An 11875-nucleotide genomic window follows, 5' to 3' on the forward strand; every position below is an offset into this window, starting at 1 on the left:
AAAATAAACCGGCGAATCGGGCGGACTTTTTTTTTACCGGTTCACAGTGGTTCGATGCCGGCGGCGGTTTTTCCGCGGCGGTTGGAGTCCGGTGAGGCGGCAGATCGCCGGCGAGCTGGGCGGCAGTGCGGGCGACGGCGAGGAGCGGCACGGGGCGGAGCAGCAAGCCGGCGGCAGCAGTGGGGAAGCAGCGGCGGCGGCGGCGCGCGGCACGGGGCGGCGGATTGTGCAGCGGCGGCGGCGAAGTCCGGCGAGGTAGCGTCGGATCTGCAGGCGGCGAGATGCGGCGGGGCGGCGAGGTGAGAGGGACGGCGCCCGGGTGCCGCACTATTTAAGGAGGGGAGGGGCGGCGCGAAGCTTGGAGGAGGGGGCAGCGCAAGGCGGCGGCGGGGCGTGTCCCGGTCGGACACGGGGCGCGACGGCGGCGGTCGCCGTGTGGGAGGCGGAGACGGGGCGGTCGGGCGAGCTGGGCTGGGCTTCGGCTGGGAGCTGGGCCGGCTCAGTTTCGACGGGAAGTTTTTTTTTAAATAAAGATTTTTCCAGACAAACAAAACGGATAAAAACAAAATAAATAAAAATTTTATATAGGCATATAATATATCAAAATTTTCAGAAAAAGATTTCATACACGCTGAACATTTTTATTACTTCAAATAAAATGCACAAAAATCCAGATAATTCAAAGAGTGCTACTGGTCTAATAAAATACAATAAAAATCATTTTAAAAATACCAAAATGATTTCAAATTAATTTTTATCCAATTTTTTATTGTAGGGAATCATGTTACCCTATTTTCCATATATTTTTATTTTGGAGAAAAATAATTTGAATAAAACTCAAATAAATCCAAATTGGAAATTAATTCCAAAAGGACTTGAAATCGATCCTTTGAAACTCCCAACTCATATTTCATAAGTTGAAGAAGTCATTTTATTTTCTCTCGTGAAAATCATTGAGTTGCATAAAGTTTCTGAATCGGAAAAATATTTCCCAATGGAATTCAAATATTTTTCAAACACCCTTTTCATTTTAAATGGAAGAAGTCATGTCATCTTCTCTCTAGGATTTTGTGTTGAAAAGAATTTGAATTCATGGAGATCAGAAAGCAAATATGAAAGTTTGGGAAAGTCCTTTTATTCCTCTCATTTAACTTTCAAAAAGTTTCGAATTCACTCACTTTTAGTCAATCAATCAAACAATCAATTAAGTCTATCTATTTAATATAACATTCCAAAATTTAGAATTTTGGGATGTTACAATGTAAATGTATAGTACTAGTTTTGCTGATTCTTGACACATTTTTTGCCAAAATTTCTATGTTCGCAGACGAAGAGAACAGAGGATACAATACTTATGAACAGAGTAGATTGAGAAATTGGTCATTCAGGCCAGAGTAGATTCAAGTCTACGTTGATGCAAATAGCCCCAAATATTGCTAGCTAGATACATTAAACATGTCCACGATACAAAGTGCATGGTCACCTCCTGATCAACATTTGAGAAATTGGTCATTCAGGTCAGAGTAGATTCAAGTCTACATTGATGCAAATAGCCCCAAATATTGCTAGCTAGATACATTAAACATGTCCACGATACAAAGTGCATGGTCACCTCCTGATCAACATTTCTTCCATAGTTCGATCCAAGCCTGATACTAGTAGCCACTATAGCAAATGGCTTCCATTTGCATTGCATCTGCACATGACAGAAAGATCAACCAACTTTGCCACCACTAACCATCTCAGCCATGGCCTCCGTGTCAACCCTGGCCTTGGCGTACTGCACCTCCGCCTCCAGCTTGGCCTGCATCGCCTCCTTGCCGGCCAACGTCGCCTCGCTGAACTCTGCTTCCAGGGCGGCTAGCGTGGCAGCTTCCGCCTGCAGCAGGCCTCTGCTCAGCACCTTACGCTGCTCCGCCGCTTTCTCCATCCTGGCTACCTCGTCGGCGAGGTAAGGATGGCGTTTCTGGATCGGCCCCAGCCCCGCCGTCCTCGCGGCGTCCGGCAACGGCGGCGGGTCGATGGGCCTGGGTGCCTGGAGGTATGCCTTGAAGAAGTCCCCGAAGTAGAGGGCGTAGCGCTCGTCGGGGAACGCTCCCATGGCCAGCATGGCCTTCATGACGCCCATGATGTTGTGCTCCACCCGCGAAGGCTCCTCCGGCTGCGGCGGCGAGGAGTGCTGCTTGGAGGTGCCCGGCTCCGCCTCCGCCTCAGCTTCTTGCGGCTGCGATTCCGGTTCCGGCCTCGTTTGGGGCTGCGGCAGCAGCGGTGGTGGGGACTGGAGACGGAGGAGGAGGCGGCGTGATGGCATCACCGGCAGGCCCTTTCCCATCGAGGGTGAGCTCGTCCGCCGGCGCCGGCGCATCTCTAGTGAGCGCGAGCAGACACAGCGCATCCAGGCACGTATGGGCCTAGGCGGCGGCCTCCTCGAACGGCCGCCAGCCCGTGAGCTCTGTCGCCTCGACAGCGACCAAGTGAACTCTTCTCGAACGGACGCCAACTCGATTCCGACAGATTTAATTCAGGTGAAGGTGAGTGCGGGTTGATTAGAGAAAACGGTAGGGGGGTTTCTGTAAAAGTGCGTGCGCTGACCGGTCCAGCCATCTGGCTGCCAATTGTCGAGCTGTGATTGATCTGGGACTAAATCATCACATAAGGTGTAAGTTGAGGTATGATGAAGTCAAGTTTTGCAAGTTTGGGATTGTGCAAGTTAGGGTACTACCTGGGATGCTATTACCTCTAAGAAAATATACGCGTCTATCTGTAAGAAGCTCTTCGGCCAACACGACTGACGGATTGGCGCGTATAACTCGATATAAATCGCCAAATCATTTGCCCAACAATAAGGCATCTACCGGAAGGACATCTCCATTAAGTACCACGTCGGATGGCGGCGCGATGACCGCTGAACGTTGACGGTCAAAAGAGAGAGAGAGCTTTATTTTTTTCTATTGGTTATAAGTGCAAACTAAAAGCATCTCCAACAAAGGCTCAAAAACTACTACGCACACAAAAATTCAGGTTTTGGATGCCGGACAGTTCCAGCAGAAACTATAAAACAATGCGTCCGAAAAAAGGGTTAGACGCATGATGAAAAACGCTAGCATGCTATAAATTTGAGGCGCCGGATTGTGCGCGTTTCATAATTTACACTGCGCGTTTTTTGGGCACGCGTTTTTGAACATCTGAAAAAGCAATGTTGGTTCCGGCACGCTATAAATACTACAGTGGTGCGCTAAAAACTATTTTAGGGCGTTAAATATTTGTGCGCCTTGGCGCGCTAAAAACTATTTTAGGGCGTTAAATATTTGTGCGCCTATTGAAGATGCTGTAAGTCATTTCGGAAAGAGGGAGAGCCCTATTTTCTCTAGAGAAGTGGGAGAGAAAGAAAGAGCTTTTTCTAATGAAGTGAGAGGGAGAAGCTTGTGCAAGTGTGCACGCAGGTGAGAGAGTGTGTGTGAGGAGAGAGTGTGCACGCATGTGTGCATGCATGCAACAGGTGAGACAGAGAACGTGAGCAGAGAGGAAAGAGAGGTTGTGTGTGACTGTGCATGCATGTCAAATGTGACGTACAGTGCTACCGGCTAGCTGCAGGATTCCCACCTGTGTTACTTACTGTTCATGTAGGGTTTGTCAACTACAGCTAATCTCTAAGCTGCATGTGACATGCGTACAGAAAGGCTGGCGGTGCACGTTGCATGACGAACTGAAATCACCGCCCAGGTGCAACTTTCTCTTTTGCATTGGGCACAGCGACGGAAGCACCGGAGGCAGCGGCGACATAGACGGCGGTCGAGGTGCTGGGAACCGTCCCCGCCGGGCAGCAGGATGCGGTGGTGGAGACGCCGAAGCCGTGGGCTTCCGCCTGCCCTTGTTCTTCTTGCCCGACAAGACGACGCGCCGGAAGTATGGGCGGCCTGGAATGTACCCGTGGCTGTGGCACCACAACTCGCCGGCACAGAAGATGGGGTGACGCGCCGGCACACCGGAGCGGGGCGGCCCCGACGCTGGGCAGAAGCCGACCACCCACAGTTGCTTGCTGAACAGTGGTAGCCCCGGGAGCCACCGCGCAGGCGCAGAGCGGGAGGCGACGGGACCGGTCGTAGGTGGGGGCCCGGAGCTGCTGCAGGCAGGAGGCGCCGTTCCTGTCAGAGAGCGCGGGAAGGGACGGCGGACGTGGAGCTGCGCGACGAGGAGGCGGAAAGCGGTAGGGCCTCGTCACCATGCACGGCGCCGGCAACGAGGACGTTGCAGCCGGACACGCATGCCGGCGGGAATTCTCCAAGCGCCACCGGCGGTGACCCAAGGTCGAGGGAGAGGTCCGCGCCATGGTCGTCTCGTCTCCGGATGCGGCCAAGCCCCTTGCTAGCCGTAGGCGAGGAGGAAGAACGAGCTAGCTCGCGGATCTCCCTCTTCCATGTCCGGGCGAGAAGGTGACGGCGGTGAAGAAGATGGCAGGCGCAATGGCCCTCCCTCGTCCTCGACAGACCTAACACCCTGACAACGACACGCTTGGCACCTACACTGTTCGTTACACCAAAAAAATCACACTTCTTGGCCTCTCGTTTTCTTGTTTTCACACTTCTTGGCAGGCGCTGTTGAGATGGCACCATCACCACATAAATAGAATAGTGTTGATCCGAGTCTCCCTCAGTGCATCATAGTCACTGGTGCACCACACACTTCACTTCACCATGTCGTTAATTTTCTTCTTCTTCTTCTTCTCCCTCCCCCTCCACCACGCACTGGACCCAGAGAGTTTACTCAATGTTGAGTACAACGTCTCGAGCCATTCGTTCACCCGCGTGTCTGTCCTTTTGTCTAGGCAGTTGGTAGCGTACAGTCGAAACCCACCACAGGTTCTGTTGCGCAGGTTTCTTGCCCCGAGGCGGGCTTTTTTTCAATCCCGTCCCAACCGGTTTATCATGATAAATATGGTTGACAACGTGCCTGGGCGTACAGCCACCCTCGCCCTGTGCGACGATGACCTGTACGTCCCGGGCTTCAAAGACACCACTCTCCAGTGGAACCATTTCAAACGATTCGAGCCAATCGTGCCTGGCTCCAGGGAACTGCCCTTTGAACACGATTACCCAAACCTTCTTCCCTTGTTCCCAAACGGCACCAAAAGATCACACATAGACCTGTATCAAGTTCCCTTGGGCAAAGCCGCCACCTTACGTGCATTCCGGACGTTGGCGAGCTATAATCCTGGCACCACGCCAAGGCCGCACCTTAGATCCGCGCTGGTAACACTAATCGTCACCTTTTGTGAAGGACACAGATTTGACCAGCTAAACAGACGACTGAAGAACGAGTGGGACAACCCTAGACCAATCTACATGCTTGAAGAGGAGGCACCGTACGTTGTGCAATGGGGCTCGCTGTCTCGTGCGCTCCAATGGTGGGAGGAGAGTGGTCGCAAAAGGTGGACCAACAACAAAGACGACACTAGAGAATTCGACAAGATCCATGCCAACAGCCCCCAGGCAGCTAGAGATGTGCTGCTCTTCTTACAAAGGACCAGGAACTTCAAGTTACAGTGAGCATTATGAATGTACCATGTTGTTTTACATTTAAGCCGGAGCACTTGGTGTATTCTGTCATAAAGAAATGTACTAGTAGTACTGTATTGTTCCAGTTGGTGTATCAGTCAAGAAATGTATGCATGAATGGGTGCTGTAAGAATAAGAAATATATAAATATGTAATGTATTGTGTTCAGTTGTTGTTTGAGAATATATATATATAAGTCGGTGTATGGGTTGTACAGTTACTACTACTAGTTGTATGTGCCGAATGCCACGTTTCTCTTCTTCCATGTCCTTTATGCTACCCGTCTATCCCTGTCCAATTATGATATCCGTCTATCTTTGATGTGTACGACATAGCTGTTATAATTAATTCAAGGTACGTTGTTGATCTACCGAGAAACAAGCAATCACATTCATAGTCAAGACTCTAGTAACTGCCAATAGAATTGTGGTTCAAAGGTTTTGTATCATGTATCAGTAATATAAGAAAAGAACAAAACTATAGGCTAGTTCTAATTTTCAAGCTTCATTCCAACGAATCCGATTTATTTATAGATATACATTAGATGAACAGCTTCATTCGCGAGGATAACCCGGAGTGGACTCCCGTGGTGAGCAGGAGGAAGAAGATGGAGGAGGAGATTGTAGCAGTTCTCGACGCTGGCATCGCAGTTCTGGGAGAGGCGCCATCTTTGTCGCCGGGAACACCTTCTGAAGTTGCACATGGAAATGCTTCAGTGTTAGACTACAGTTAGTTAGTTAGTCTACCAGTGTGATCAAATAAAACTCTTTTTAACCTCGCCAAAAAAAAGTAAGCCTTATCTTGTGCATGCGCCATGCATGCAGCCGCCTCACTCACGTAGAATTAGGATCGGCTGTTAGAGCATCTTCAACAGACGCGCTAAGCGCCGCGCGCAAAAAACCTGTTTGCCGCGCGCATTTCGGCTGGTTTAGCGCGCCCGCCTGCGCTGGTTCCAGCAGCGCGCGCGCGCCGCTCCAGCAGAGCGCAAAAATACAGCGCGCGCGCGCCGCACAAACCACATATACATGTATTATGAACAAAAATGATCAAACAAACAAAATAAATCAACAATAAATAGTTCAATTTTGTTATCATTACAACTCAAACAAATAATTATCGTTCAGTACAACAAATGCAATAAACACAACAAATAGTTCATGAACAATACAATGTCGAATGCAGATGTCATCATGCTCTTTATCGTCCATGTCATGCCCACCACTCTTCAATCAAATCATTCTGAAGTTCATTGTGCGTTGCGGGACGCCGAATGGCATGATAGGAGGTAATAAAACGGGCTACCCTTTCAACCCTCCGTCGCACTCACACGGGATATCCCAAGAGCTCATACTGTGAGTAGTCTAAATCTTGGCCACGCTCATTCTCGATGATCATGTTGTGCATGATCACACAAGCGTGCATGATGTATCAAAGCATTTTTTGATCCCAAAATCTAGCCGGTCCTCTCACAATAGCAAATTGGGCTTGCAAAATTCCAAATGCTCTCTCCACATCTTTTCTAGCCGCCGCATGAGCATTGTGGAAGTCAAGATTTTTCTTACCTTCCGGCTTTTTCAACAGCTTCACAAAGGTTTGCCACTTTGGATAGATGCCATCCGCTAGATAATAGCCATAGTTGTACGTACTGCCATTTGCTACAAACTGCACCGGTGGCAACTCACCGTTTGCAATCTTATTCATCAGTGGTGACCGGTTGACAACATTGATGTCATTCAAAGATCCAGGCATTCCAAAGAATGCATGCCAAATCCAAGTCTCCTGGTCGGCCACCGCTTCAAGGATTATAGTGGAACTCTTTTTTTGGCCGTGGAATTGCCCATGCCATGCCTTTGGACAATTCTTCCAACTCCAATGCATGCAATCTATTGAGCCAAGCATGCCAGGAAAACCGCGAGCTTTGTTCATCGCCAATAGCCTTGCGACGTCTTCAGCATTGGGAGATCTCAAATACTCCTCGCCAAACACTTGCACAATTCCCACTGCAAAGCGCTTGACACACATGATGGCTTGGCTCTCACCCATAGCCAAGTGATCATCAACAAGATCAGCCGGTATACCGTATGCCAACATACGCAAAGCGGCTGTCACCTTCTGAAAGGTGCTATGCCCGAGCTCTCCGGCGGCATTCCTCCTTTGCTGAAAAAAACAGTCATGGCTCGCTAGTTTCTCTGCAATGCGCCTGAACAACTCGATGCTCATCCTAAACCGGCGACGAAAATACGACTCGGGGTATATGGGATTCTCCGCAAAATAATGCCTGATCAATCTGTTGTGAGCATCGATCCTATCCCTCCAAATTTTCTGCCGACCCATAACCGAACCACCGTGCTTCGGTTTTTTTTATATGCATAGCTAGGATCATTGCAAGATCCTCCTCCTCTTCCATATCAAATTCTTCTTCGGAAGAATCATATGACGAACTCATCTACAATGTTCAATACTATACTATAAAAACTACAATTCAAAACATGCATCAAATTCATGAAGTTTGAGCAATACATACCTTGTAGGCGTTTTGTCAAACACCTTGCGGGCGCGGTGCAGCAGCGAGTGCTCGGGCGCTGTTCCTCGGACGACGGAGGTGCGCGATCGCCGGCGGGACTAGGAGGGGATGGGGCGGAAGCGCGGGCGCGCAGGGATAGGCCGGGGAAGCCTGAGCGGTCGCCGGGGGGCACGGGCGGCGGCGGCGGCGCGGCCGGACGAGGGGTGGAAGTGGGAGAGGAAGTGCGGGCGCGAGCGCTGGAGTGTGCCGCGCGCTGCAGCGGGCGCCCGAAATACACCGCGCGGCTAAGTGTTTTCGACCGCGCGCCCAACCCGTTATAGCGCGCGCGCGCCGTTTTTGCGCGCCCGCTAGAGCGACCCGCCGCGTTGCGCGCGCGCTAAAACGGCCTAATTTGCGGCGCGGCGCTAGTTTAGCGCGGCTGTTGGAGATGCTCTTAGTCTGTTAGTTTGACGCCTTGTCTCTCTCTCTCTCTCTGTGTGTATCCCTTCCCTTATTTAATTCAATTTAGCTGCACATCAGTCAGCTGATTCTAATTCGGCGTCAATCGATTTCTGAATGAGGGAAGAAGAAGGAAGGCGAAGGGGTGGGGGCTCGCCGGAGAGAAGGAAGGGGCCGCCGTCATCACCCCGGTGTCTATCTTAGGGTTCAGGATTGGGGCGGTGGTCGACGGCGGTGGTGACGGGCGGTGGTGTGGCGGGTGGCGGGGGCCGACGGTTAGGCCGGTGGTGGCTGGCGGCTCAAGGAAGGGGATGTGTCCAGAGGTTGAAGAAGACTGTGGGCCATTGATTTTCCATTCAACGGTGCAAAAATCGACTGGCCTCAAACAAAAAATTCGATTTCTAGCCATTCCTTATGATCCACCGTCTCGAGTGCGCGCCCTTCATGTCCAGCTTCATGTTGAGGTGGTGATGAATGTTGGCCGAAGAGCATTAGCCATCGCCGGAGTCTGGTAGATACCAGGGATGGGCGGCGCAGCTTGGATGGGCAGCGGGGTGGTGACCACGGGCAGGGGACTGTGGGGAAGAGGGGCTGTGGACGCCGGAAGGGGAGGAGAAGGAGCGGAGGAGGCCGCCAGGGAGGAAGCGGCGGCGGCATGTCGCCGATCACTTCGCGCTGGACTTCACCGACCGCCGCGGCGACATGCCGTGGAAGATCTGCAACAAGGCCATCAAAAAGTGGCTCTACGGGAGCTCTGCGGCTTCATCGGTTTATCCTCGACCGGGGTGCCACTGCCTTCGAGCTTTGGTCGTCGATCGGGGCCCTCTTCCTCAACAACAAGCGCTCCCGGCAATTCTACCTCAAGACAGAGCTTTACGCCATCAAGCAAGGGGACGCCTCCGTCTCCTCCTTCTGTGCCTATCTTAAGGCGATCGCAATCGGTCCTTTTTTCTTGAGGGGCACCGAAATTCACGATTACCACGGTAACCACGAAATACCCAAAAAAAATCAGAAAAAATTTAAAATCAAATTTTGAATCCAAATATTTCAAAGTTGATATAGATAGAGTTTTGACACTCTAAGATCAGTAATGCTCCCCTAGCGTAGTGGCTGTTCACACGCACCAACCGCTGCTGCTAGCTCTCAGATCTTGAGTTTGATTTTTGGCCAAAACTTTTACATTTTTTCTTTTGCATTCTTAAAAAGAAAGAAAAACGCGAGGGTGAAAGACTCCAACCCGCGACTCACAGCTCCAAAAAGCATGCCTTTGCCACTACGCCATCACCAGTTCTGTTGCTACATCAGAGATGCCCTGTATTTTACAAGGTCATTGTTTGAATTCAAATTTTTCAAAAAAGCTCAAGTTTTTTTTGCTCGGCATGAGTGTTTTCCGTGGGGTAACGGTAAACGCGGTAACCGCTCGGCGCTGATCTCCTCGGCTCCGGCTCCCATGCATGGCGCCCTCGCTACCTTCACGCGTCCACCAGCACCCGCGGCACCTCAGGAAGCCACTCCAAGCCTCCAGCGCCTGGACTCGGGAGCAGCGGCAAGCCCGGGCCCGGCTCACCCTCGCCAAACCAGGGGCACAATAAGCGGCGCCGGTACACCAACGATGGTGGCTACCAGGGCGCCGGCGGCTCGCCGCCGCCATGGACTGGGCATGCGTATGCTTACCCGGTCGCGCTGCCTCCTCTTCCCCGCCCTGGTCCAGCACCGTATCTTCTTCGGGCGCGCCCGGGGCACGCCTACACGGCGTATGCGCTGCTCTAGTACGGTGTTCCTCCATACGGGCAGCCGAGCTATGCGGCCCGGTACTACCTGCCTACGCCTCCGATGTCGCAGCCTCCACACGCCGCACCCGCGCATGACGCCCCGATGTGGAACATGCGGCGCTTAGGGCATGTACAATGGTTGATAAAATAGTCTTATCTTAAGTTTTGCATGTAATTTATAGATGACAAAGAAAAATGTCTACAATGGGTCATCTCTTAGCCTTATCTTCAATAACTAGCAATTCCTAAAAATGTGGTGAGGCATATTGTGCTAAGAGATCATCTCTTGTCTTATCTTAAATAAGAGAAGACAAGCCTTCTTTTATGAGTTCTCTCTCCTCCACCTCATCATTTATCCTACGTGGCACTCCTAAGATAGCACCATTGTACATGCCCTTATGGGAGGGACGCAGATTTTTTGAGCACCTGCATCCAGGCCCATCTATCTTAGCTCTCCAATGTTCCTTTAAGATCTGTGCAACACAACTAACATAGAACATGTCTTGAATCTTAAACTTTGGCTAATATTGCTTATGTAAATTTCTCTTTTTTGTTTCTCTCACATAGAACAATTGCCTGGGGGCGAGCCGGCAATACAATCGGTGCTGGGGGCAGTTGGGCATCCAGCCGTCGCCCCCAAGCGCCGATATTGGCCCAGTTTTCAGCCCACTGTCGGCGAATAAAGGGCCCATATGGGCGAGAATAGGCACATATTCGGCGTGGTTCGTCGTGGCTCGGCGTTCAATTACCAACATAAGTATTTTTTATCACATAGTTCAAAAAATAGTTCAACAAAATAGTGCAACAACAAATAGTTCAATACAAATTATATAGTTCAACAAATAAAAACTCATATTTCATCGCACGTCGTGCCTGGCGTCACCCTTGAGCCTCCATAGGTGCTCCACCAGATCCTGCTGCAGTTGATGATGCACTTGTAGGTCTCGGATCTCCTGAAGCATACTGAGGTAGGCAGTCCAGGTTGCCGGTAGCTGGTGATCAACTTCGGCTAGAGAACCCTGCCTGTAGTATGGTTCAGTATCAAACATTGGCTCTTCTTGCTCGCTCTCGATGATCATGTTGTGCAAGATGACACAGCAAGTCATGATCTCCCACATTTGATCTTTCGACCAGGTCTGAGCAGGGTACCGGACAATAGCAAATCAAGATTGGAGGACACCAAATGCCCACTCGACATCCTTCCGGCAAGCCTCCTGCACCTTGGCAAAGTGAGACTTCTTGCCTCCTGGCACATCGTTTGAGATAGTCTTCACAAATGTAGACCATCTCGGATAGATGCCATCAGCTAGGTAGTACCCCTTGTTGTAGTGCCGCCCATTGACCTCGAAGTTCATCGGAGGAGAATGACCTTCAACAAGTTTGGCAAAGACAAGGGAGCACTGCAGCACGTTCATGTCATTGTGAGTTCCTGGCATACCAAAGAAGGAGTGCCGAATCCAGAGGTCCTGTGTGGCCACTGCCTCAAGTACCACACTGCAGCCGCCTTTGGCGCCTTTGTACATCCCCTGCCAAGCAAATGAGCAGCTCTTTCATTTCCAATGCATGCAGTCAATGCTTCCAAGCAT

The 11875-nt window shown here is 50.8% G+C and overlaps 1 protein-coding gene across 1 annotated transcript; it reads left to right on the forward strand.

Moving 5' to 3' along the window:
- The first annotated feature begins 4694 nt into the window (after window positions 1–4694).
- LOC125554506 (uncharacterized) lies at window positions 4695–5546 on the forward strand. Its single transcript, XM_087519476.1, has 2 exons — window positions 4695–4828; window positions 4874–5546. The coding sequence occupies exons 1-2, from the start codon at window positions 4695–4697 to the stop codon at window positions 5544–5546; spliced, it is 807 nt and encodes a 268-aa protein (XP_087375602.1).
- The last annotated feature ends 6329 nt before the right edge of the window (window positions 5547–11875 follow it).

This window comes from Triticum urartu, chromosome 4A (genome assembly GCF_056163025.1).
Source record: "Triticum urartu cultivar PI428250 chromosome 4A, HENAU_Tu73, whole genome shotgun sequence".
NCBI classification, from domain to species: Eukaryota; Viridiplantae; Streptophyta; class Magnoliopsida; order Poales; family Poaceae; genus Triticum; species Triticum urartu.

Excerpts from the sequence above, each read along its gene's own strand:
- LOC125554506 (XM_087519476.1), top strand. The coding sequence starts at position 4,695 with ATGTCGTTAATTTTCTTCTTCTTCTTCTTCTCCCTCCCCCTCCACCAC. Across the intron at positions 4,829-4,873 it reads TCTGTCCTTTTGTCTAGGCA|GTTTCTTGCCCCGAGGCGGG; the intron begins GTTGGTAGCGTA and ends TCTGTTGCGCAG.